Source organism: Zophobas morio, unplaced genomic scaffold (assembly GCF_036711695.1).
Source record: "Zophobas morio isolate AGI-343-1 ecotype UQ-CSIRO unplaced genomic scaffold, CSIRO_AGI_Zmor_V1 ptg000009l, whole genome shotgun sequence".
Classification (NCBI taxonomy): Eukaryota; Metazoa; Arthropoda; class Insecta; order Coleoptera; family Tenebrionidae; genus Zophobas; species Zophobas morio.
In genome coordinates this window covers 1,953,255-1,980,988 of record NW_026972114.1, presented here as the reverse complement: position 1 = coordinate 1,980,988, position 27,734 = coordinate 1,953,255, and the positions used below count along the sequence as shown (strand labels likewise).

Sequence of the window (27,734 nt, the reverse complement as noted above, 5' to 3'; positions counted from 1 at the left end):
TTTGCTTCGTCATTTTAACTTAAACAAATGCAGAGCCTCGATAACACGTGTCAATCCACTGCCCCTGCTACTACTACTACTATTATATAAGTGCCAAGTCGTCGGCGTAGGCAATCGTCTCTGTCTCTCGTCCCATCTTATTTAGTCTCAATACTCCATCGTAAAATACATTCCACAGTAGGGGGCCCAAAACCGAGCCCTGAGGGACACCCCTACTCAATCTCATTTCAGTTTGATCCTCCCCAACAACCAAAACTCTGTCCTGGAAATATCTCTCAACGATCTTAATTAGATATGCCGGTACCTGCCGTTCTTCTAGTGCCTTTGTTATTTTGTCCCCCAGAGCCAAATTGAAGGCGTTCCTTATGTCGAAACTAATCATAATACCGAGCTTCTTCGACTTGTAACTTCCCTTCGTGGCTTGCCTCGTCAGCTCTACCACTTTGATAACTGCGTCTGTGGTCGATTTATGTTCCCTGGTCTTCTTCGCAGTTGCTATGAGCTAAAAACTTAACACTCTGCTTTCCTGTCTTTGCTTGTCCCATTCCTCCTTTTCTTTTCCCTTCATTATCCTAATGAGCAAACCACAGATTTGGTCCCAATTGTTTTGGCTCTCTAACATAAGCTTGGTCAGATTTTCTGGCCTCAAATCTACTCCCAGCTCATTTTGTACTTCGCTTATGTCATATTCCCATCTACGGCATGAAAAGATATGTTCCGGACTGTCGATGTTGTAGTGTGGACAGATATCGTCTTCGGATTTACCTATCCTCTTTGTGCAAGAAAGGAACGCTCCGTGTCCCGTCAAAAATTGAGTCAGATGGAAATTGAGCTTTTTATGCTTGCACTGCCACCATTCCTTTACGCTTGGTATGAGTGTTTTAGTCCAGGCCCCTTTACTTTCTGCCGTCCATCTCGTTTGCCACCTACTCACAACCAACCTCCTCTCTTGCTGTCTGGTGCCTTCTGTTATTTTTTCTCTTTTAGATTTTTCGAACAGTGCGTGCCTCTCTTGCACCAATAAGTCTGAAAAGCAGTGAAATTGCTCTAAAGGCATTCACCATACCTGTGGATTTTCTAGACTTAGGAATAAGGATAACCTGCCCTATTTTCCATTCATCCGAAAATGTTTGCTTTTCGAGCAAGTCGTTCATCATGGCAAGAATTAACTTTGGTGCTGCGTCTACTGCTAGCTTGGTTATTTCCGGAGTCATGCGCTCCGGTCCCGGAGCCTTTCCTGATTTCATTCTATTGGAGGATTTGATTAATTCTTCTTCCGTAAATTTCTCGATGTCCTTCACATTTATGGTTTCCATCCAGTTATCGTCCCTTCTGGGAAAAAGTTCTCGGACGACCTCCAACGTCTTCTACTATGACAGGCCATGGTGTATTTGCGTAATGTCGAATTTTTTTGTAACGATATTATATGCGTCACCCCAGATATCATTATTTACACTTTCACACAAGTCCATCCATTTTTCTTTTTTAGACTTCGATATACAATTCTTAAGTTCTTTCTTTACGATGTTATATTTTAACTTAACTTCTCCTACTTCTTTTGTTGGGGCTTTGCAATTTTTACGTATCCTGGTTAAAGCTCTACGCGCTGTTGGGCATTTCTCTCGTTTCTTTGCTATTTCTTCGGTCCACCAATATGGTGTTTTACCTTTGCGACTGCTTCTGCTTGTGATTGTGGCCTTCACTACCGCTTCTTTAATGATTTTGGCTCCCGTCTCATATTTTAGATTCTCTAGATTTAGCTCTGCGATTTTTCCACATAACATATTGCGAAATTTTTGTTCTTCCACAATAATCTTAGGTTTTCCCTTATTCATGTTTTTTACATTTGTCCCTGTTAGTTCGAAATATATGTACCTATGGAGACTTAAAGACTCTTGCTTCAACACATGCCAGTTGTTTATATTATCTGCGATCGCATACGACGAACATGCAATGTCAATAAAGGGAACGCTTTCGTCTCTTTGAAAAGTAGGTACTTCCCCATCATTGTCACAAACGAAATCCAAATTTGATAACATTTCCACAAGCATGTTGTCACTTTTATCAGTTTTTGCAGATCCCCAGATGACCGACTTTGCATTAAAGTCGCCCATGATAACGCTATTATTTTTGTCTTTCTCGATGTCGCTTTGCAGTTCTACTAGAAACTTTGAAAATTCATCCAGTTTAGCATTCGAAGAGAAATAGCAGCAGAAGATTTTGTATTTGTTTATTTTAACACGCACGTAGCTATTTCGAGCTTCTATGTCAGATACTACCACTAACTTGTTTCTTATAAGTATAGCCACATCCTTACGTTTGTGCGTAATCCACCCTCCCTGTTTTATACGATTTTTATTTGGTTCACATAACACTAACATATCCGCCTTCACATGTGCTCCTGTAGCCAATGCAAGATCGTATGCATTTTTTACCCTATCTATACAGGGTGTTTCTTTTATTTGATACAACCCCTGTAACTTTTTTATTCTTGAAGATAAACCCGTAGTTCTTTAACCAAATTTGTATCATTCTCAAAGATTTATATGATGGTAAGCACACATTTTTATTATCACTGGCGGTAGAACCGCAAATGACGTCAACTTATTTTTTTTTAATGGAACACTAGGTATATGTTTTCATAAATGGAAAGATTGATTTTTTCACTACAAAAAATCACAAGCAACCAATATTCTAAAATCAATAATAAAAAAGTTATTTAGTAAAATATCTCCAAAATTTTCCGTTTATTTCAAAATCTAGTTGCTTGAAAAAGAAATTGAAAAATTGTTGTCATCACTAGATCTTTTAAAATGATACAAATTTGCTCAAAGAACTACAGATTTATCTTTAAAAATAAAAAATTTACAGGGGTTGTATCAAATAAAAGAAACACCCGGTATTTACTAGCCGACCCCGTGAACTTCGTTTCACCTACAATTTAATTTTGAATCTGCAAAACCGAATGCTTTGAAATTTTGAAGATGTTTTAACCATATGATAAGCATAATAAATTTTTATTCAAAATATATTTGCTTATCCCCTCCAAAAAATTGATGACGTCGGCCCAAAATTTTGACAAATGAATCCTATTTAAAATGTCCAAAATAGGATGAGACTGTGGGTATTTTTGGTGATTTAAAAGCGACGGTACGGTTTTCAGTTTTTATTTTGTTCTTTACTGTTCGAGGGTGTCAGGGAGAAGAAGGAAGGGTGTTTAAAATGGTACACAGGTAAGCTCGATTTCGAAGAGGTGGAAGTAGGTAAAGAAGGGTTTAGAAAATTCTAGAAGCGAAAAAGAGAAAGTATGTAGGATCTTAGGGCAGGTAGACGAAAGATAGGAAGTATTTACATTTATACAATTACTATGACTGCCCTCAGGTAGAACACCTGATTTTGTGGGAACGGTTGTTCCTACAGTACCCCCCTGCTAGTGTTTTTTTTTTTTTTTTATGAAAAATCGCTTTGCAGGCGCTCAGGGAAGCGCACCCGTCTTCCTGACCTCGTGGTCCTTGCCGTTGTGGAAGCTGGCATCTCGTCGTCGTCGTGGGGTTGATCTGCGAAGGGCGCTGGTTCGTCGATTGTGGGCGTCGTCCTCGTAGTGTCGCGGCCAAACTCTGACGTGAGCGTGTCGTCACTGAGTATGTACGCGGGTTTGAGCCGATCTATTGAAACGGTGACATCTCGACCTTTGATGTTGACGACGAATGTTTTCGCCGATCGCCTTACGACTCTGTACGGACCGTCGTATGGCTGTTGAAGCGGCTGCTTGGGACCGTCGTGGCGTACAAAAACTTGTTCGGACGTGGCGAGATCTTTAAAAATGAAGGTCTTCTTTGCTCCATGTCGTGTTCCCTCACATGGCTTCAAGTTACGCACGTGTTGACGTAACTCTTTGACGAAGTTTGCGGTGCTGTTGTCTGCGCTGTTTTCGTCGCGTGGGATGCCTAGGAATTCACCGGGCAGGCGGAGAGGTTGGCCATATACGAGCTCCGCGGAGGAACCCTGGAAGTCTTCTTTCCATGCTGCTCGAATGCCGAGCATGACGGTGGATAGGGCTTCAGTCCAGCGATTATTCTGGTGGCACATGATTGCCGCTTTTAACTGTCGGTGTAGGCGTTCAACCATTCCGTTGGCTGAGGGGTGGTAGGCTGTAGTTCTCAAATGAGTGGTTCCTAATAAACAATTTAGTTGTTTAAATAGGTACGACTCGAATTGTCTACCTTGGTCGGTGGTTATTCGTAGCGGGGTGCCGAATCGTGCGATCCATGTGTCGTAAAAGCTCGTGCCACGGTTGCTGCTTCCTGGTCGCTAATGGGTACGGCTTCTGGCCAGCGGGTGTACCGATCTACCATGGTAAGGCAGTAACGATAACCCTCTGAGTGTGGCATAATTACTATGTCCAAGTGCACGTGCTCAAACCTCGCTGATGGTGGCGAGAATGTACCGATGGGCGAAGAGACATGGCGTGAGATTTTCGAACGCTGACACTCTACGCAGTTGCGGGCCCATTCTCGACAATCTGATTTGACCGATGGCCAGACGTAACGTTGCGTCACCAGTTTTACGGTGGCTTTAACGCCTGGATGGGATAGACGATGAATCGACTCGAATGCAGCTCGGCGAAATGACTCGGTGACGTAAGGACGCGCTGTTCGCGTGGAGACGTCGCAGAGTACCGATACGTCGCAGCCTGGGATTCGTACCAGTTTGAGCTGCAGGCCTGTATTACCTGTTCGAAATCTCTCGAGTTCCTCATCCTGCTGTTGTGCTGCTGCCAGAGCTTGGAAATCAATCGAGGTTTCCACAGCCTCGATGCGAGAAAGAGTATCTGCGACAACATTTTCGTTCCCTGCTATGTGGCGAATGTCAGTCGTGAATTGACTGATGAAGTCCAGGTGTCGTATTTGGCGGGGCGAGGACTCGGTATTCTTCTTCTGAAAGGCATACGTGATTGGCTTGTGGTCTGTGTAGATGGTGAAAGACCGCGCCTCTACCATATGCCTAAAATGTTTGACCGCGAGATAAATGGCTAGTAGTTCTCGATCATAAGCCCCGTAGTTTGACTCGGTGGGACTCAGTTTTTTGGAAAAGAAGTCCAACGGTTGCCAGTGACCATCAACCTTCTGCTGGAGGACTGCTCCGATGGCGAAATCTGACGCGTCAGAAAAAATAGCCAATGGTGCGTTTGGCTCGGGATGTGCCAATAATGTGGCTCCGGCGAGGCTCTCCTTGCACGCCTCGAATGCGGCCACCGTTGCTGGTGTCCAGTTGACCGGAGTTTTTCCTTTGACGTTGCCCTGGAGGAGGTCATTCAAAGGTGCTTGCGTCTCTGCCGCCTTAGGTAGGAATCTTCTGAAAAAATTCAACATACCCAAGAACTGACGCAACTTTTTTATTGTATTTGGCTGCGGGAAGCTGCGGATTGCTTCGACCTTTTCTGGAAGTGGACGTGTACCAGCGCCGGAAACGAGATATCCTAAGAATTTGACCTCTGGCTGGCCGAAGACGCATTTCATGGGATTGATAACGACGCCGTACTCGCTCAAACGCTGAAACACAGTTTCCAAGTGCTGGAGGTGTTCTTCTGGTGATGCGGATGCGACGAGGATGTCGTCGATGTATGCATAGCAAAAATCGAGACCCTGCAACACCTCGTCCATGAATCGCTGGAACGTCTGCGCTGCGTTACGTAAGCCGAACGTCATGAATTGAAATTCAAACAAGCCGAATGGGGTGGTAATGGCAGTCTTCGGAACGTCTTCTTCTGCGACCGGGATCTGGTTGAATGCGCGTACCAGATCGATCGTTGAAAATATGATTTTGCCGTGTAAGGATTGCGCAAAATCTTGGATGTGCCTCACCGGGTACCTGTCGGGGCAGGTTCTCGCGTTGAGGGCACGATAATCTCCGCATGGCCTCCATTCGTCGCCCTTTTTGGGCACCATGTGAAGCGGTGAAGACCATGAACTTTGGGAAGGGCGGGCAATTCCTAGCTGGACCATGGCGTCGAATTCTTTTCTTGCTGCCTGGAGTCGGTCGGGCGCGAGTCTTCGGGGACGTTGCGCAATGGGAGGGCCCGGTGTGGTTACGATGTGGTGGCGGGTGGAATGTTTCACCGCCTTAGGGGTTCCGTCTGGACGTGTGACATCGGGAAACCGTTGGAGGAGTTCGTGGAACGGTGAACTTCCGGCGATGGTTTTTACGGACGGGATCTCACACTCAGTCACCTCTCCGATGGAAGTGAGTTGGGTAATTTGATCGTGTAGTCGCTGGTTTCTTATGTCCACCAGGAGTCCGTAGTGAGCCAGGAAGTCGGCTCCGATAATGGGTTTCACCACGTCCGCGACAACAAATCTCCACGTAAAATCGCGTCGTAAGCCTAAATTCAACGACAACGTGATTGTTCCGTACGTTGCGATGACGGTGCCGTTTGCCGCGGAAAGTTCATATGCGGACTTCGTACGCGGTTTTTTTTAGCAGGGCATGCGGGAACACACACAGATCGGCGCCGGTGTCGATGAGGAATTTTTTGCCTGTTGTCCTCTCGGTGACGAATAAACGGCTCGATGTTGTTGTAGGGGTGGTGGGGCAGGCGTCAATGGCCGTCTTTAACGACTGCCCTCGGCGTTTCCCGCCGGTAGGGAACTGTACCTACACGGCTTGTCGCATCTTCTTGATTTGTCGCCGAAACGCCAGTGGTACCAGCAAATACCGCTGTCGCCTTTTATTCGATCACGGGATCCCGATCGCGAACGCGATGATGATGATGTGCCTGGCCGCGAGTCCGGTCGCGAACGGTCTTGAGGCTGCGATATTGGGGAGATCTCAATTGCAGCAAACTTTTGCAAGACGGCCGCCAAGGTGCGTTCCAGTCCGTCTATCCTCGATTGCTCCTGGGTCGATGAAGGGGTTGCGGGTGATACGGTTGTCTCGGCTATTTTACCCAGGTTACCATAAGCTTCCGCAACGGAGTCCGCGATCTCGGCTCTCTTATCCAGCGTGAGGTCCTTGTGCGCGGCCAGCAGCGCTTGCATGTGTGTGGGCAAACGTCTCGTCCACAGCGTCTGTAGGACCTCTTCTGGGAACTCCGTCCCGGCGAGAACTCGTAGGTGGCGGAGGAACTGCGTGGGTTTGCGGTCCCCAAGTGGACCGTCCTCCAGGAGGCGGCGCGTGTTTTCTTCCTTTGATGTCCCCATCCGTTTGATTAATTCGCGTTTTAGCAGTTCGTATGTCCGCTCACTTTTGGGCTTTAGGAGTACATCGCGTATCTCGACCGCGTATTTCGCATCCAGGGCGCCGACCGCGTAACTAAATTTAGTGCTTTCTTGCGTAATGCCCGACCCTTCAAAACCACTTTCAAGTAACAGGAACCATAATTCCGGATCCTGGGGCAAAAACGGTGGAACTTTTAGGGCAACGCGATCGACTGACGGGCTATTTGTATCGTTTGGCGCCATTGTTTTTGATTTTCTCTCGAAATTCCGCACTCTACTCGTCGCGATCACTGGTAATACTCACGTTTTTTTCTTCTTTCAATCACGTCGGGGTCACCAGTTGTGGGTATTTTTGGTGATTTAAAAACGACGGTACGGTTTTCAGTTTTTATTTTGTTCTTTACTGTTCGAGGGTGTCAGGGAGAAGAAGGAAGGGTGTTTAAAATGGTACACAGGTAAGCTCGGTTTCGAAGAGGTGGAAGTAGGTAAAGAAGGGTTTAGAAAATTCTAGAAGCGAAAAAGAGAAAGTATGTAGGATCTTAGGAGAGGTAGACGAAAGATAGGAAGTATTTACATTTATACAATTACTATGACTGCCCTCAGGTAGAACACCTGATTTTGTGGGAACGGTTGTTCCTACAAGACTATACTTGTGATTTATCATTTCATTCATATTTTTTAGTTTTGCTTATAGGGGGTGTCTCAAAAAAACTAATCACTGAGTCAATTTATTTTATTGATTGAATCAAGAATTGCAAAACTGAATTTTGAAATATTGCAGACGTTTTGAAGTTACTGTTTGACATGGTAGGTTTTTAACCAAAATATATGTGTTTATCAAGCCCACAAACTTGATGACGTCATCTCAAGATTTTGCCGAGTAAATATTATCTAAAATGTGCAAAATATCATCAGTATATTTTCGTAATTTATCATTGCATTCATATTTTGTAGATTTGCTCTTACAGTGACTCAAAAAAATATATGGATCAGTCAATTTATTTTAGTGAATAACTCAAGAATTACAGAACTGAATACTTTGAGATCTTGCAGACGTTTTAAAGTTATTGTAAGCATGGTAAATTGTTAAGAAGATTTATTTATTCCCCCCAAAAAATTGCTCACTCGATTTTCGCAGATAATTTTGGGAATACAATACAGTTATTTTTAGTATTACACTGCACCAATCCAAGGTGGTATACGTGTTGATCGTAAATGTTGATTAGGTCATCACAAAATTGTGTGAAGAAAAGACTCAACTCGAAAATACTGAATATGTTTCATTATACTTTTGGTGCGAAGGAAGTTCTGTCGAAACAACGTTCGATCAATTTTTTGACAATGGTTGATATAAATAAAACTCAGTAGATGCTCATACTCGAAATACGAAGTATCTACATGTAAGATTGGAAAGGAACGCCTTTATCCACGCCAACAATAGTCCTTTGACTCCTGCGTGTTCTAGGTTGAGCAAAAGGCGTCTGTGAGGGACTCGATCGAAGGCTTTTTCAAAATCTAGGTAGACGACGTCAACTGGTTCCGATTTGTCTAAATGAGATGTCCAGATGTTTAAACACTGCAGTGAACAAGTAACTACCGATTTTTTTGGAAGAAAACCGTGCTGATTTATTGGAATAATACTGTATGTATTGAAAAATTGTAGAAGTTGTTTTCGTATTATGCGCTCCATGATTTTGACATAAATACAGGTCAAACTAATAGGGCGGTAATTTGCAACTACAGTTTTATCGCCTTTCTTGCATATGGGCGTAATCAGGGCATGACGCCAAATAGATGGAAGAGATGACGACTGAAAAGAGCATTGCATGATGACGGATAAGAGTTCAACAATTGCAGATGCACAACGTTTGAGAAGTGACGAAAAACCGTCAGGACCTGGTGAACTTTTATCCGAGAGTTTAGCTAGTTCCCGCTGTCCAGCTTCTTTTGAAAACTCTATCACAGATAAACTAAGGAATGTTCATTTTATAAAGCGGACACGGAAAAACTGCTACTAATTCGAGTACTTTGGGCTAATTTAATTTTTTTTGTTATAAAAATGTTTAACAATGTTAAATGAAATAATTATTCTTATTCTCTAATCAATTATATTCAGAAACTATAAAATTTTCTAACTATTGCGCGAATACCGCGAATCACTGTTTGCACAGGTTTGTTTGTGATTTTCTTCGTAGCAGGAGGCCACATTTTTTTAAATTCTCGAAGTCATGATGTTGTTCGGCCATCTTTTCTTAACCCTGATTTCATATTTGCCCATTATCGCTCAAGTGGACGAAGCTCAGGACAGTTGGGTGGTTTATCTTCCTTTTTTAAAAACTGTACATTATTGGCATTAAAAAGCTCCTGAGTGGCACCAGCGTAGTGAACCGAAGCCAAATCTGGCCAAAACAATGGAGGGTTATGATGTCTGCGATAAACAGACCATAATCGCGTTTTTATATATTCTTTCCTGTAATCATCGCCCCCAATTGTTCCAATCGTAAAAAAAAACTGAAACTTTTTTAGCCCACAAGAACAAATCGGTTGCCACACTAAGACTTTTTTCCCAAACTTTTCAATTTTTTTTGTTTTCATGTCATCGAGGACATCTTCCCCTACGACTGCATTATAAAACTGGGAGCCGGGTAGTGTATTGCAGTCCATTTTAACCTTCGTTTCGTTGTCCATCAAAACACAACGATTTTTGTTCTTGACCAAAATTGTTTATAACTTCCTGCTTTTTTTTTGGAAACTGTATGCGCTGCTTTTCGCTTCTTTGTGGGATTTTTTGCTTTAATACGTTCTAATGTTATTCCGAGTCTTTATATTTTGTACAGTACCTACGGTAACACCTTGCTTCTTCGGTATTTCCCGCACAGACATACATTTCGTTAATTTTAGCAGTTTAATGATGTTTTCCTCAATATTTTCGTTAAGCGGGCCTTTTATCGGTCTGGATTTGAGCAAATCTTCAAAAGTATTAAACTCCCCAAACTTTTTGATTATTTGGAACACTGCTGATTTTGAACATTTAATTATTTTAGGCAGTCCCCCCAACGGAAATTTTTCGTAGCATCACTTTTGCAAAGATAATTTTCTTGCCCCAATGGCGATTCGCTTTATTTTAAAAAGAAATAACGTTATTTTGAAAACAAAAATGGCATTTAATAGATACAACTTAAGGCTTTCATATATAAAAACTAGAATAATTTAGATTAAAAATTAGAAAAGTGGCGTTACTTTAAAGGTGTCCGTTTAATAAAATGAACACTCCTTATCAGGTACTTAAATATGAGTATAATGAGGAAGATTATTAATTGGTTCATTAACGAAAACATTGTTAAAGAATGTAGCAAGTAAATTACCCGACTCAAATTCATTTGTTGCTAGTTCATTGTTGCAGTCACGAACGAGGCGAACGGAAACTTTGGATAGTATTTTACATCTAACGTACTTATACGCAGCTTGTGGACCATTTTTGCAAGGTTTTTTTCGTACTTCACTCTAGCTGCTTTAAGATCACCCTTTAACTTTTTTGAAAATCTCCGGTGTTGTTCAAAATCAGCCTGCAAGTTCGTAGCTTTAAATTTGTTCCACAATTTTTTCTTATCTTTAGACCTTTTTAAAAAATGATTGGCAATCCATGGTTTTCTTACGTTGTATTTGGTACGGCAGACAACAGTATTCTTCCTCATTTCTTCAAGTCTGACTGAGAAAATGAAAAGAAAAAAGCTTCGTCACAGGAAACAGTATTGTAAACCTTCTCCCAATTAGTGGACATAAGATCCAATTGCAGTTTATTAAATTCGGTTTTTAATCGCGTTCTTATCTCATGGTTCCTAAGATTGGGAAGATGATACTGGATGGCTGTCTCGATTACACAATGGTCAAATATTCCTATTGGTGGAGCAGAAATTAGTGTAGTCAATAGATTTGGGCCATTTGTTAGAATTAGGTCAACCAGTGATGGATTTTGATTTGACCTAAAACGCGTACGGAACGACACAAGTTACTTTAAGTCGGTCTCTATAAGCAAGTTAATAAATAAGTCCGCGTTATTTACACGATCAGTGATTGAAATATTTTGCTAAGAAATATTGGGAAAATTGAAGTCGCCGCATATAACTAAGTGTGCGCATTGGTTAGAAAGCACCTTTATTTCTTCGAAGAGTTGTAGGTCATCCGTGAGCACGCTTGTTGGAGGGCGATATATACACACCAAAGTTAGACAAAAAGAGGAAAAACGACAGTCAACCCTAACGAATTCAATATGCCCAAACTTTTTGATGGTACTACAAACTTTAAACCCGGCAAAAATTCTTTTTTTAGACAGATGCAGACACCACCCCCTCGCGAGACTTGATCCGTCCTATAGATGTCATAACTGTTTATGCCAAGCAACTATGCCTGTACAGCGCGTGGGTGAAAAAATTGGAAGATCTTGTTTCAATTCCCACCTACTACTATAAATAATCTGGTAAAGAAAGCCAAAGCCATTACACAATTATTGAAGTTGGAACACATAACTAAACGGGTATATTGTTGCCCTTGAAGGATCACAAAACGTTTGAGGTTGATCAAGCTACAGCTAAAGAAAACATCAGTGTTATGTTTACCTTCTCAGCTGAAGGTGTGATGATCTCCCATATGCTTATATATCCTTTCAAACGCATGCCCTCCAACATATTAGATACAATTCCAAAGAACTGGGGCATTGGAATGAGCTCAAGTGGATGGATGAAGTCCGAACTTTTTTTGAATATATGTATATCCAATAATATATTTTATCCGCATTTAAAAAAGAATAATGTGCAACTTCCTATTATACTCTTCGCGGATGGCCATAAAGCACATGAAATTTTTGAGCTAAATCAACTCTGCTCAAAGTTACAAATAGTGTTAGCGGCGCTGTACGAGGATTCCTCAGCCAGCTGATCTTGCGTGCTCTAAACCACTGAAATTGGGTGTTATCAACTGGCGGCGCCTGAATCCTCATTGCCAAATTAAGAAGATCAATGTGGCTGCTATTCTTAATAGTGTTCTATCTCAATTACAACAGAAGACTATTGCAAACGGATGTAAAGACTCTGGTATATGCCCATGGAATGTCAACTCTATTGATTATACTAAGTGCTTGGGAAAGCATAATTTAAACGTTGACAATAACGAAGAATTTGAAAATCCAACAATCAATTCACTTTTTGATTAAAAAAAATTCAAGTCAATAGTCGGACAGAGGAAAATTGAAGAAATAGAAAGAGTACTAACACATATTAATAAGAAATGTTTTAACGACGATTTTAAATGTCGTTTAAAAATATGCGAAGAATTAACAACCCGATAAAGATCAATCCAGACAAGTGGAAGACACTTTATTTTCAGAAGACGATATGTTAAATATGCCAATGCTTTTCATGGGAACTAATAACCTAGAAACAGAAGAAGATGCACATAATTCACAAAAAGCTCAGATTCCAATTGAGAATAACATACTCCTACAAATCGAGCAACAAATTTAAAACATGGACGAAAATGAAACGAGCTTAAGAGAACAAGAAATGACATAGATGACGACTCAAGAGATTATCGTTACGGAGAAGGAAAACTTAAAACTATCAATAGATTAAGACGAAAATCCTTCATGTGTAAAAAGCCAAGAACCTGTTGTAGGCAATAATTTGAGCGATGTAGAAAATGCCAGTATTTTTCCAAAAGAGATTGAAAAAACCATTGATTCAATAGAAGAACATCAAATGTTAATGAAAGAATATACTGAATCACGGAACGTTCAGCAAACTTGCAATGTTAGTTTTGAGTTGAGCGATTACTCGCAGTGGCCAAAAACATTTAGAAGAAAGGAAAAACGCAATTCAAATGTATGCCTTTTGTAATAACCGGCAGTGGTTGGAAAAAATGCAAGAACAGAAACAGAATGCAAAAACAGAACAAGAGAGAGTAAAGGAGGAGACAAAAAAAGGCAAAAGAATAATATGTACAAAGATAATTTTGTATGTAAAAGTTGCAACAAAAATAAATTATATAATATTTGTATTTTCTACCTAAGTAAATTAATAAATCTTCTAATAAGTAAATACCTACCTTGATCATTAGTTTGGTCGAAAATAGTCAACCGCTTAATAATTGATACCAAAAACACCTTTGCTTACAAAGTACCTGCCAAGCACCGCAACGTTCAGTACGCCAATAACTGGTAAATTTTGTGGTGCCAATTTCTGGCAACTGATGCCAATAACTGGATTTTTGACACAATTTGTTCAAAGTGATATAATTTTGTTTAGTTACCAAATTAAGGTTTATCCAATCAGATGAAATGCTCTTTTCCTTATAAATTCTTATTATGAAAATGATATTACGGTTTAAACTGTTTTTTCACCTTAAGGTGATAATAACTGGGTTGTTTACCCTATCAGGGATAAATCCAGCTATTAAAGCTATTTTTGAAAATAGCACATTAGAGTAAAACCCCTACTTGTTGGCACTCGACCAATGATTGGCCTTTTTTTACTTTTTTGTGGATATTAGCAATCCTATTTGCATATCTTTGCCTAGAATGTTTTCAAAGTATTTCCCATTTTTGTACTCTACCTTGGGCCGGTCTAGGACAATTCGGCGCGACCAACTTGGCGCGAGACATTTTGGCACAAAGCCAACTTGGCGCAGGGACACTTTGCCGCAAGCCATCTTGGCGCGGGCCATCTTGGCGCGAATGAACTCGCACCAAGAAAAATCGATATAATTATACAAAAATTGCACCCGTTGTTAGCATAACCTAATTTTTATAGTCTCCAACGCGTGGAGGGGTAATGTCCACTTTTTAATGGACACACGGGCGCCTCGCGCCCGGTACCCCATTATAAACATACTCCTAAACGTGGAACTTCTTGCTCCGTGGATCATTTAGTTATTGGAATTTGTGTGAATGAAATTATGTGTGTATCTGGTTGCCTACACTTGGCGTAAATAACAGGGTGCCAACCACAGTACGAAAAATAAATATTTTTTATATTATATACCGACGTACTCGCGCCAAGATGGCTCGCGCCAAGATGACTTGCGCCAAAGTGTCCCTGTGCCAAGTTGGCCTTGCGCCAAAATGGCTCGCGCCAAGTCGGCCGCGCCAAATAGTCCCATTCCGCACAATTATAGCAAGTGACTTTACTATTCGAACGACTCTCATCAATTTTGACATAAAGGATGCTACAATACCTGATTCTGTGTAAATACAGCCTGATTGCGAAATATGTGCAAAAAAAAATGGGGAATAGCTCACGATACGAGTATGTCACTGTATAAAAGTCACGGTCCTAAGTGGTAACAGTGTCCAGAAAAAATTATTTGAAATTACATATAAATTGTTACACACGCCGCTGGTAGTGTTTCTTGACCTACATCATTACTACAATGAATGGTACACAGCGACGAAGTTTAAGAACCAAAAAACTAGTGCAAAAAGACGATAAGGACAGTCGTGTATCAGTTACTTGCCGTAGGTGGGTGTGTTCGGTTGTGTTTGACAATGGTGAATTTTACAAATTCAGAGCATGCCGACATGGTAATGCTGTATCGGGTGACTGATGGGAACGCAAGCTTGGCCCGCGAATTGTGGATCGAACGTTTTCCAAATCGCGCGATTCCATGTGCGCGAACATTTACGTCAGTGGTACAGCATCTCCGAGATCATGGTACCTTCAACCTCAAACTCACGATCGTGGTCGTGATGGGACAGAAAGAAGAAATTGGATTTTCGCAGCTTGTAGTGCATCCTACATTAAAAGAACACGGTCACATCCATACCATGTTGACAAAGTGCACGGTTTGGAGCCCGCTGATTGTCCACGTTGTGTAACTCACTTTTTGTCCGATGGAACTCCACATACTCGTCAACAAGTACGATTTCAAGAGACGGTTTGCGAGAAACGTGTATTGGTTGGATGAAACAATTCGTTTGTGGAAATCAACAGTGTCCAGAAATTATCGAAGAGCTTCAACAAGTGAAAGTGGCAGCCGCTACTCCGATGGTTTTTTACCCATCAACAAACCTCTTGCGACGCTCTGACGCTTGAATTGCTAGTCAAGGACAACATTTTCAACATTTCTTGTGAAAAGGTAGTAGCATTCTAAGTTGCTCTTATTTCTGTTCCAATAAACAATGTAAAATCGTTGTGACAAGGACCAAACATCCGTCAGAATCAAAATTACCAAAAAACTTTCACACTGACCTTTAACGATGAATGAGTAAATGAATGAACGAATGATAAGCAGCAAACAGTCGGTTTTACTTTTAATTGAAACTGAAAGTGTTCAGGTCGTTTTTATTCGAACGTTTTTCCAACTCTGTTTACAAGGTGGCTCAGTGCCTTCGTATCCAGGGTGGTTCATGGGGGTTTTGCCCCATTCGATTTTTAATTTGTTTTTTCTATATTTCGGCTCTACTAGGGTGGGGGATGCCGTGGTTAAAATATTTGCATATACAGTCAAAGTCGTTTATTGCGACTCCGCTTGTAGCGACAAGCCGGATATAACGACGGAATTGATCCAGTTTGTTTGGAAACCCATATACAGTAGGGTACAGTAGTCGGATATAACAACTTCGCTTGTAACGACGAATCTGGCAATAGCGACCAAAACTTGCTGGAGAATACTTTTTTTCCTCCGGTTATAACGACAATTGCACAACATTGTATGAACCAGAAAGTGTCTAACGAAGACTTCCTAGAATACTTTATAATAACCTGCCGAACGATATAAAAAAATTAGATAATTTTTTTACATTCAAGAAAACTATTAAACGATATTTATTAGAAAAAAATTGTTATGCTGTTAACGAATATTTTAATTGATATGTCTTTGTTGTTAATTTTTAATTAAATTTAAATTTTTAATTTGTTTTGTACCTAATTATTTATGTAATGTAATCGATTACCTTACTATGACGTGCAAAAATGTATACATGTTGTATATGTTTTTATGAAATATATTATTATTATTATTATTATTATTATTAGAATTAGTGAATGTCGATCATAATTTAGAAACTTGTGGTGACATAAGTGAAGAGGACATTGTAAAAAACTTGTCAGAAGACCTTAGAGAAGATTTGGAAGAAAATGATGATGAAGAAGTTGATGATCAAGTGCCATCATGTGCGGAAGCCCTTCAAGCGGTTTCTATTATAAAAAAATTCGTTACTTTTGAAGGTTTAAAAGATAGTAAACTATTGAGCTGTATATCTACACTAGACACTAAACTGGCAGGTATTTATTACAAAAATAAATGTACCGGGCAGAGTAAAATAACAGATTTTTTTACGTAAATTAAGTAACATTTCAGTATATATTTGTAGGTTCATATATGTATGTATATGTGACTAATGAAGTATGTACCTACTTATAACTACTACATGATCCTTGGATGTATTTTCCTTTCTGACTTGCGCCTATGTACGTGTATTAAATATTATATTTTGTTTAAATAAAGTTGTAATATTTATAAAATTAGCATTCATCGGTTATAACGACTTCCGGTTATAACGACGAAAATTTCAAGGTCCCTTCGATGTCGTTATAACCGGATTATACTGTATTTCGCAGTCACCCACCCTGTATATTCACATTCAATGGTTCAAAAAAGCGGTTTGGTGTTGATAGTCGATTGCTTGACGAATTAAAAATTTGCCAGTTCAATAGAAGGAAAAGATCAAACATGTTTGAACAATCTGCCACTGTTTCCATAAATGATCAAAAGCTGGATGTTCGGTATCAACATCAAACCCATACATACTTTTTAGATCACAACAGTTACTGCACATTCTAACTATGGATTGACATGCACCTAGTTGATGAGTACGAACACATAAGGGACAGACAATTGATTTTGGGCATTTAACTTTGGAGTGATTAAATCCGTTACACCTAAAACAACGAGTGACCGTAGTATCGCCTTGCAGATATAATCCTCCAATATTCATCACTTTCTTGGATGTTTCCATATCTGTATAGTTGCCTGAAATATTTTATTGTTCTTCTTGGTTTTTCAGTGTCGATTTAATAACAGCGCAAAATAGTGATACTCCAAGCAAAGGTAAGAAATAACATATTTCTTAAACGTAAGTGCTAATATTAACATTTTTAAAATTGGTGTGTCGTTCAGATCAGTCAATAAAGTTGACGTGTTCTAGAGTTGTTTTCACATGAATAAAGGTTAGGACATTCCTGACTTACTGACACATTTTTTTGTCCAATCAACTATCAACTATGTATTACCTCTGATGATAATGGATTAGGTAAAATTTGCAGGGTATGACACTGTAATGTAAACCCATTAGTTTTAAGAATCATCCTGTTATCATCCACCCCTCATTGGTCATCTTTCATTATCACCAAACCATCCAAGTATATATAAGCGCATATCATCTTTTAGAGGATACCAATTCTGTACTGTCTTCGTTCACATTAATAAACATTCGTGAAGCTGCCGATATATTATTTTCATAAAAGAACCCACAACATTTTGGTGACAGCGGTGCTACTAAGTTTTACAAGTGACCATCATTAGAAGAAATGCTGAGGTGAGTACCGAATTTCCGTACGCATTTTGTAGTTTTTGTGATTTTACTTACTTTTCGTACCATACCGTGTTAAATAATAAACTTATATAAATCACCATCGCTTCACAATGGCCAAAGAAATTAAAGATATCATAGCATATATTAATTTAATACCACCTTTTGATGGCGATGAATCGTCTCTTCCTCAATTTATTTTTCAAGTTGAAGGTATGTCAGCACTAGTTGACGCAACCTTACAGACTACATTTTTAAAATTACTCGTTAACACAAAAATTACAGGTAAAGCCTTAGAGTCAGTACGAAATAAAATAATTAATAGTTGGTTAGAACTTAAAACGATTTTGCCGGAGCAGTGCAACGTTAAAAGTACCAACTGGCATATGCGCCTCATGAACGAGAATCAAAGATTAAATGAATCGGTTTCCGAATTTGGCAAACGTTTAAATAACATTTTCGAGGAATGTATTAACCCAGGTTCTACATTGGCACCCGATGATATCGTGGCAGTAAGAGCTAGCAATGAAGAATTTCTTTTACTATGTTACCGTCGTGGATTAGTTTCTGACGAAATTCGCGATTGCTTAACGAAATCAAGCATTACCACAATAACTAAAGCTATCGAACTTGCACAGACAATTGAAAATAACCTAAACTCGAATAAATTATTATCTCAGTCGTCCCTATTACATATTAATAGCCGTAATCCTAAACATTGTGCCATATGTAACAAAAACAACCATACTACAAAAGAATGTCATTACAATTATTACGAAACTCGTACAAATTTCTGCCGAAAACAAAACTATACACAACCCACCAATAATCAAGGGCCAAATTCTTCAAACACGTTTCCTTTTTCGCAACATACCAATTTTTCAAATAATCCAAATAGGTCAAATAATTCAAATAGGTTCCACCAAAATCAGCCTAGATCAACTAATTCTCGATTCCCTGAAAATCAGCCCATGTCAAATTCTCGATCTTACCAAAACCAACCCATGTCGTCAAATTCTCGATTTCATCAAAATCAATCTAATATGTCGTCAAATTCTCGATCTTATCAAAACCAACCTAATATCTCGTCAAATTCTCGATTCCATCAAAACCAGCCTATGCCATCAAATTCCTCTTTTCGATCGAATCCTAGATCATGGAACCGTACTACTGATAATACGACCAATCACTCAAACGTTTTTTATGCTTCAACTCAGCCCGGGAATTTATATTTCCCATATCCATACCCATATTAATGGCATAATTTTTCTGACAATATTCCACAACCGCCAACATCATCCGAAACCCAAATTAATAATAATCAGAATCAGGAAAACTAATAATGTCTCATGCGACGCCGCCAAACATGGGACAACAAACTTTAATCTCGTCTTCATCAAATTTAAAATCAACAAATTCACAAACATTTACTATGAGCGGCATGTCTTTAACTTCAGATCATGTCGATAGTAGCAAAGACAATATTATAATAGATATTGTACACAACCCTTTGGATAATTTCAATAGTAATTATAGCCCACAAATAATTATAGACAGAAATAAGTTCAACTTAAACCCTATTCACCAAACAAATAATTTAGATAACTCACTAAACAATTTTAAACCAATTACGAATACAAATATGCAAACCAAACTAATCGTTAAAGATAATTTAATGTCCGTGATAAAAGAAACTAGAATATCTCACAATAACACAAATATATTAATTTTATTAGTTTTAACATTTCTTTTAGGTATTATGTCTCTAATCTTATCAGTAGATGTAGTAAACTTAGTTAAAAGTTATATTCCTAAAAAGAAAAATAGATTTAGAATAAATAATTTTAACATTAGAAATTATTATAAAATAATAGGTAGTAAAAATCAAAGTAACTTGATAAATAATAATAATTTAATTAATAACAATAATAAAAACAATTTTGTACTTTTAAGCACTGTAGAAAGTAACCTAAATATAGTTACATTTAAGTTTAATTTTCCGTCTAACATTCACAATAAAATTAGTGACATCATTGTTTTTGCGAACCTTATTGTAGATACAGGTGCAGAAATTTCACTAATAAAACGTAGTAAAATTCCATCTAGTTGTCACGTAGAGAGCTACAATATCAAAGAACTTATATATATTATATACAACGGAAAGAGAACTTTTAGCTATCACGTGGGGAGTTACATATTTTCGTCCATATCTTTTAGGAAATCTATTTACGATAGTTACAGATCACAAACCTTTAGTTTACGTATTTAATATAAAAGATCCAGGCACAAGACTTACTCATTTGCGACTTAAACTGGAAAATTTCTCATACAAAGTCATTTATAAATCAGGTAAAACTAATACAAATGCAGATGGTTTAAGTCGACTTTTTCTCACTAATGATAACCCAACTAGCTCATACGATCAATTTTTAGAACATTGCCAAACAAGCATAATTATCAACGACAAAGTCATTGATAAAAACATTCCAGTTTCGTCAGTGCCCCGGGACCATACTTTATTCTGTTTTGTACCAAAACTATTGACTGATCTTCAAAAAACAACATTGAGATCACTGGAAAACCAATTTAAAATTTGCGAAATCCTAAAATCTAAACCTAACTTAACAATAGGAGATCATATCTTATTGAGCCATAATAACCAGAATTTATATTGTTTTATAGTCAGTGAAACTGCTAACGATAATGTAAATTATGAAACTATTTGGAACCAAATTGAATTTCTCCGAAATGTCGCGATTTCCAACCAAATAAACAAACTAACATTTCTTAAAATTTGCCCTAAATTACACTTAAAACAAGATAAAATTCGCGCAATGCTTAGATACACTTTTAAAAATCTAAATACAAATATTTATATCAATGATAGTTCAAACTATGACGAAATCAGTAAGGAGCAAAAGCTAAGTATTATCAGAGAATATCATGACACCCCATTAGGCGGCCATCAAGGAGCCAATAGAACGTACAAACGCATCAGAGAACGTTTTAGCTGGCATAATATGCGGAAAGATATCAAGAAATATATTAAAACTTGTGACAGTTGTCAACGCAATAAAATCCTAGGCAGAAAAACTAAATTCCCGTTAGAAATAACAACTACCGCTAAAAGTCCTTTTGAAAGAATTGCTTTGGACATTGTTGGCCCACTTAGTGTCACAGAAGCCGGGAATAAATATATATTAACCGTACAAGATGATCTAACAAAATTTTCCGAAGCAATCCCTCTTCCGAATCAGGAATCTAGTACTATTAGTTCAGCATTTGTTGATCATATTGTTTGCAAACATGGCACCCCACAAACAGTTCTAACAGATCAAGGAACCAACTTTTTGAGTGAACTTTTTAAAAATGTATGTAAATTACTAAAAATAAAAAAAATCAATTCTACAGCTCATCATCCTCAAACCAACGGACCGCTGGAACGCAGCCACCGTACTCTTGCTGAATATTTACGTCACTTTATTAATAACGATCAAACAAATTGGGATACCCTTATTCCAAAAGCAATGTTTACATATAATACCACTCCACATACTACAACCGGTTACACTCCATTTGAATTATTATACGGCTATAAAGCTAACATACCATCAGCCATATCACAGGTATCAACCCCTAATTACAACTATGACGATTATCTAATGGACTTAAAATATAAATTCCAATATAGTCATCACATCGCCCGTGAAAATATTATTAACAAAAAAGCCGCAAGTAAAATAATCTACGATCAAAATACCGTTACTCATAACTTTAACATCGGTGATAAAGTATTACTTTTTGATGAAACACCTAGACGCGGTCGTTCGAAGAAACTAGACCCTATTTGGTTAGGCCCTTACACCATAATATCAAAAGACACACCAGTCAATTATACTATAAAAATGGGTAGACGTACATTACAAATCCATGCTAATCGGATAAAACCCTTCTTTATCTAACGTCAAATTAACTTTCTCTAAATTACTTTCTTCCACTAACTCTCCACCTTGTTTCAGGTACCTGTGCTTGCTCCCCCTTTGTGACTCTCTATTACCAATTGTTCTCCTCCACCGGTAAACGTGACCCAATTTTCTAATAACCCAGGCATTCATTTCGAAACTATAGGACAAGTAAAATTATATAATAAGGAATGGCAAATATTAACTTATGTCAATTACAACGAATTCAGAGAACAATTATCTGCATTACAAAAATATAGGGAAGTTACTCTCAACTCTTGCCTATCCGTGAATGTTATATCAAATACCACCTGTCGTATATTTAATAAAACATCAGAATTATCACTTTTAAAACTACAACATCAGTTGCAACAAATTGATGGTCTATTAGGTCATACTACACGTATTCGTAGAGGTTGGTTCGACATCATAGGTAAGGGAGCTAAAGTATTATTTGGAACAATGGATTCTGATGATGCCGAACACTACGACACCCTAATAAAACAATCAGAAGAAAATTCGCGCGTGGTCACAACCTTAGTAAAAGACCAAATAAACATAGTAAGAACAACAATTTTGACCGTAAACAACACGTTAAAAGCCGTTACTGACAACCAAAAAATTTTATTTCAAAGCTTAGGGAATATTACAAATGCCATAAATAATAACAAAGAGCATATTGAACGAATCTATCAAGAAGTAAGTGCAGATGAGCACATCTCACTTTTTAATACCTATCTTAGCCAATACAGTTTTGATGTTTTAACACTCTTTCAATCGATTCTTGACGCTCGCCGTGGTAGCCTACATCCTTCTATACTATCACCAACAGAGGTCGTCGCCCAATTAAAAATCGCTCAACAAAACTTACCAACAGGTTTAGAACTCCCGACAACGCCTGATGAGGAACACTCTCATCTAATCTTTGATGTCGCATCTATAGTGTCATTTTTTAATAATAATAATTTCGTTTTCGTAGTCAAAATTCCACTTTTAGATGTAACGCAATACTATATCTATGAATTGCAACCCTTGCCTGCTCACGTTTTAAACAACAATTTTATAACAATTTTGCCAAATGACAGATACATAGCAGTAGATGACTCCAAACAACTTTATTTTTATCTAAATGAAGCCGAAATTTCACATTGTCACAAGTTTGAAACTTCCACTTTACCTAAATTTATTTGCAAACAAAACTCATTTGTAAAAATTGCTCACGTAGAACAAAGCTGTGAAATAGCTCTAATTGTTAATAATAATATTCAAACTATTCCAAATTCTTGCAACAAAAAGTTGATACATCTAAACAATACACTCTTTATTAAACTTCACTCACTTAACTCTTGGGCCTTTGTGACGACGATGGTGGACACAGTTATCATCTCATGTATACACATGACGCCATTTGACGTGAAAATTAATGGTACAGGGAGTATAACAATTGCGAATAACTGCAGGGGGTACGCAAAGTCCGGTACTCTCAATACACAAGCCAGCATCCAGAACCAGACGAGTCCAGCTTCATTTGTACCCACATTAAACATCTCAACGATTTGTTGTAGCCAAATACTGCTGAAAAAATTGAATTCGACAAAGCTACGACATCCGTCTATTAGGATGAAGGCATATGACAACTTTATCCAAGATATAGGTGCTGCCAACCATAACCTCGACCACCTAGAAATGGAAGTCCTCAAGGAAGAGGAAGCCCAGAGACACGCGACGACCCTAAGACATACTTCTATCATTGGCTATGTCGTTGCTTCTACCGTAATCTTCGTTGGTGTACTCATTCTAGTACATCGTGTCGTGCGAAGAAGAAGACGCTTGCCGCCCCCCACAAGGCCGAGGCAATTTCTAGCATTGGCCCCGCTAGAGGCATCAAGTCCAGAGGAGGAGGCAGAAGCACACTGCATGGCATCTACATCTCAGGATGTTCTGGAAGACGCACCACCGGCCGAAAACGTACCACCGGCCGAACACGGCAACATTTTCGCACCTCGACGATCCGCACGCGTTGCGCAGAGGAGGCCGAATGCGGTCCTTTAAAAAAAAAAAAAAATGCAATAACACCTACATAATAAAAATAATATGTAATCATAACTGTAAGATTCAACTTTTCAACTTCTTAAGTTGAATCCTTTTTTAGGGATAGAGGTGTAATGTAAACCCATTAGTTTTAAGAATCATCCTGTTATCATCCACTCCTCATTGGTCATCTTTCATTATCACCAAACCATCCAAGTATATATAAGCGCATATCATCTTTTAGAGGATACCAATTCTGTACTGTCTTCGTTCACATTAATAAACATTCGTGAAGCTGCCGATATATTATTTTCATAAAAGAACCCACAACAACACGTTTTGTTTAATGCATGCAAATCAAAATAAATAGGAATTTTCTAATATCGTCCCCGTACGCGAACCTAATATCGTCCCCGGGACGGTATTAGCTTCACGTACGGTGACTGCAAAGGTCATGTCACTTTATTTTTCATATTATTTTGGAATTGTTATAGTGATTTATTTTTATTTATTTTTTATTTTTTAGATGCCAAAAAGAAAACTGTGGGATGCTGGAGCAATGAAAAAAGCTGTTGAAGCTGTACGAGCGAATGAAATAGGCTATAAAAAGACAGCAAAATTGCACGATATCCCAAGAGCTACTTTGAAAGATTACGTCAAAAATGGTAATAAATCTGTAGAAACTTTGGTCTCTGGAAAAATGGGAAGAAAACCAGTACTGCCGGTGGAATTAGAAGAGCAGCTGGTAAAATATTGCTTGCAAATGGAGAAGAATTATTATGACGAATGGCGTTTCAGTTGGCGATCAGAAACAATATTCCACATCAATTTTCACAGACCAAGAAGAAGGCAGGCAAAAAATGGATGAAATTATTTATGGCTCGTCATCCTGAGTTATCATTCCGTCAACTTGAGTCATTATCACGAGCTTGTATTCAAGGATTTACTCCAGAACACGTTAAAACTTTTTTTAACTTATTAAAACCTGAGATGCAAAAGATTAACTACAATCCTAACAAAATTTTTAATGTTGATGAGACAGGGATTAGCACCGTTCAGTATAAAGTCAGAAAAATCCTAACACTGAAAGGCAAAAGGAAAGTTCACAAATTGGTATCTGCTGAAAGGGGTGCATTACTGTTCAATAGTATCGGATAAAACTCCTCAACAACTGGCTTATTACAAGGAAGTTAAACAACAACTTAAAACTAGGATGGACAACGGAGAATCTAATCTAAGAATTAGACACATTAACGATGTTCCAAAAATAGTCTCGTTTCGTGAGCTCAAGTGATGTACCAGAATTTAGCCAAAATAACGAAAATACAAACAACCATACTTCCAATATTCCATTAAATTTTCTATTCGGACATGTTAATGTCCGCTCTCTTACTTCTCATTTTAATATATTAGTAGACCTAATTAGCGAATACAAATTTAGTTGTTTAGGCATAACAGAAACCTGGCTTCCAACTGATTTCCTCCCACATCTAGTTACTATACCTATGAAACTTATAAGCGTAGAAAGATTGGGTCGTGGGGGATAAATTTTAGCTATATCAGTTCTGATCTTATATCAGTTAATAATGACCTTGAACAGCTATGGATCTGCATAAAAATTCAGAAAATGAAGAACGCAGTAGAAGTTGTATATAGGCCCCCGTCCAAACCTACAAACTGTTTTGACAACCTCGAAATCACCCTGGCAAACTTAACAGCCGAGATGGACGAAATAATACTTACGGGTGACCTAAATATAGATTTCCTAGTTCCGAGTAGTCCATTGCAAAATTTAAATAATGTTTTTGATACTTTTAACCTCAAACAAGTGATCAATACGCCTACATGAATTACTAAACATTCACCAACGCTTCTTGATATTATATGCCTAAAGTCATCCAGAGAAATCCTAGATCATGGTACTGTAGACTTATTACATGTAACGGATCACTTGTTAACTTTTTGTGAAGTCAACTTGCAGCCTCCAAAAGATAAAATTAACACGGTTACCCATAGAAGTTTTAAGCATTTTGATTCAAATGAATTTTCTCGAGATGCCTCCCTTATAAACTGGAATCATATTATTAATCTTGAATCTATTGACAAGTTATCTTTTTTTAACTCAGCAATAATAGCCCTCTTCGACGTTCATGCTCCTCTCAAAACCATCAGCACTAAGAGACCTGCTAAACCTTATATAACCGACACGATAAAGGAAATAATCAAACTCAAAGACAAAGCAAGGAAAAAGTATATTCAATCTAGAGAAAAAACTCATTAGGAGGCATATAAAGATCTCAAGAACTATGTATCATATGCAATTAAACAAGAAAAAGCTGCTTATGTGGAATACGAACTTAATGCTTGTAAAAAGAATTCAAGGAAACTATGGAATAAGTTTAGTGATCTTGGAGTACATCAACGAAAATCTAACGAAATAGCACCTGAACTAACTGATCCAAATCGCATAAACAATTTCTTTTGCAACGTTCCTTCAACATCTATTGATCCCAATTTGGTGGAATTCTTTAATTACAATCGACACCACAATCCACATCAAACTTTAGAACTTACATTAGTAACTATGGAAGAAGTCAAGAATGCTCTATTATCTATAAAATCTAACGCCACCGGATTGGACAACATAAGTCTGCAGATGCTTAAACTTATTTTTCCTTTCTGTGGAGACACAATTACTCATTTAATTAATACATCCTTTTTATCAGGTATGGTTCCTAAAGTGTGGAAAAAAGCAGTTGTTGTTCCGCTGGCCAAAGTTACGAAAGCGACTAAACTGAAAGAATTGCGTCCGATTAATCTATTGCCAGTCACATATAAAATAGTTGAGAAGATTATAACCTACATAATTATGAAATACATGAACGAATTTAATATTCTACCTTCATATAGGTCTGGTTTCAGAAGAAATTACAGCACTTGCAGCGCCTTACTGAAAATAACTTCTGAGATCTCGACAGCTCTTGATGACTCCCAGTTATGTATACTAACGCTCCTGTACTACAGTAAGGCATTCGACATGGTGAATCCTCAACTACTTTTAGCGAAACTTAGATACTATGGTCTAGCCGAAGCATTCTGCGATTGGTTCAACAGCTATTTATCAAATAGAACGCAAGTCGTCAAATTAGAAGATAACGTGTCGTCAGAAATTGAAATGGCTCTAGGAGTCCCTCAAGGTAGCTCTCTGTCTCCGATACTTTTCACCACTTTTACTGCAGATTTACCATCCTGTCTATCCTCAGACGTCTCTGCTCATCTATACGCGGACGATACACAAATGTATGTCTTTTGTAATCCTCAAGATATTAACTCAGCAGTATCCATCCTTACTAAACAAGAATTTGGAACGTACGTCAGAATGGTCCTCAAATAATGGTTTAAGTCTCAATGTAAATGCATGTGTATTGGTTCTCCTGTGTTACGTGCAAAAGGTCTATCTTTATTAAGTAGTGAAATTACAATTCAGCGCAAAGTAATTAATATCAGCATGTGCGAAAGAAACTTAGGTCTGTTAATAGATTCACATTTGAACTTTCAAGAACATGTTATTAAAAAGTGTAAGAATGGTTATTTCATATTGCGTACCTTATATCAATATAGACACATTTTACCGACCAAAGAAAAATGGGCATTAATTGAGAGTTTAATTTTAAGTGTACTAGATTATTGTAGTGTGGTATATTTTAGTTTTCTTAATGGTAAATTTAAGAACAAGATTAATGTATTATGCAATTGTTGCTTACGATTTGCATTCAATATAAGTAGGTTTGATCATGTTACTCCTGTATATAACTCTGAAAAAATTTTAAAATTTGAATTCAGATGTCAGTACCTTTTAGGATGTATGCTATACAAAATTCTAAAACTGAATAGTCCGGATTATTTAGAAAAACTTCTTATTAAGCGATCAGAATATCAATC

General features: G+C 38.2%; 1 protein-coding gene across 1 annotated transcript; it reads left to right on the top strand.

Annotated features, from left to right (window-relative positions):
- Positions 1 to 25,419: 25,419 nt before the first annotated feature.
- On the top strand, positions 25,420 to 27,186 carry LOC135125954 (uncharacterized). The gene is made up of 3 exons (XM_064051742.1): positions 25,420 to 25,537; positions 25,919 to 26,031; positions 26,074 to 27,186. Exons 1-3 carry the CDS (start codon positions 25,420 to 25,422, stop codon positions 27,184 to 27,186), a joined length of 1,344 nt encoding a protein of 447 aa, XP_063907812.1.
- Positions 27,187 to 27,734: the final 548 nt, after the last annotated feature.

Coding starts and splice junctions, on each gene's coding strand:
- LOC135125954 (XM_064051742.1), top strand. CDS start 25,420: ATGAAGAACGCAGTAGAAGTTGTATATAGGCCCCCGTCCAAACCTACA. Junction 25,538..25,918: donor GGACGAAATAATACTTACGG/GTGACCTAAATA, acceptor TTTTTAACTCAG/CAATAATAGCCCTCTTCGAC. Junction 26,032..26,073: donor TAATCAAACTCAAAGACAAA/GCAAGGAAAAAG, acceptor AAAACTCATTAG/GAGGCATATAAAGATCTCAA.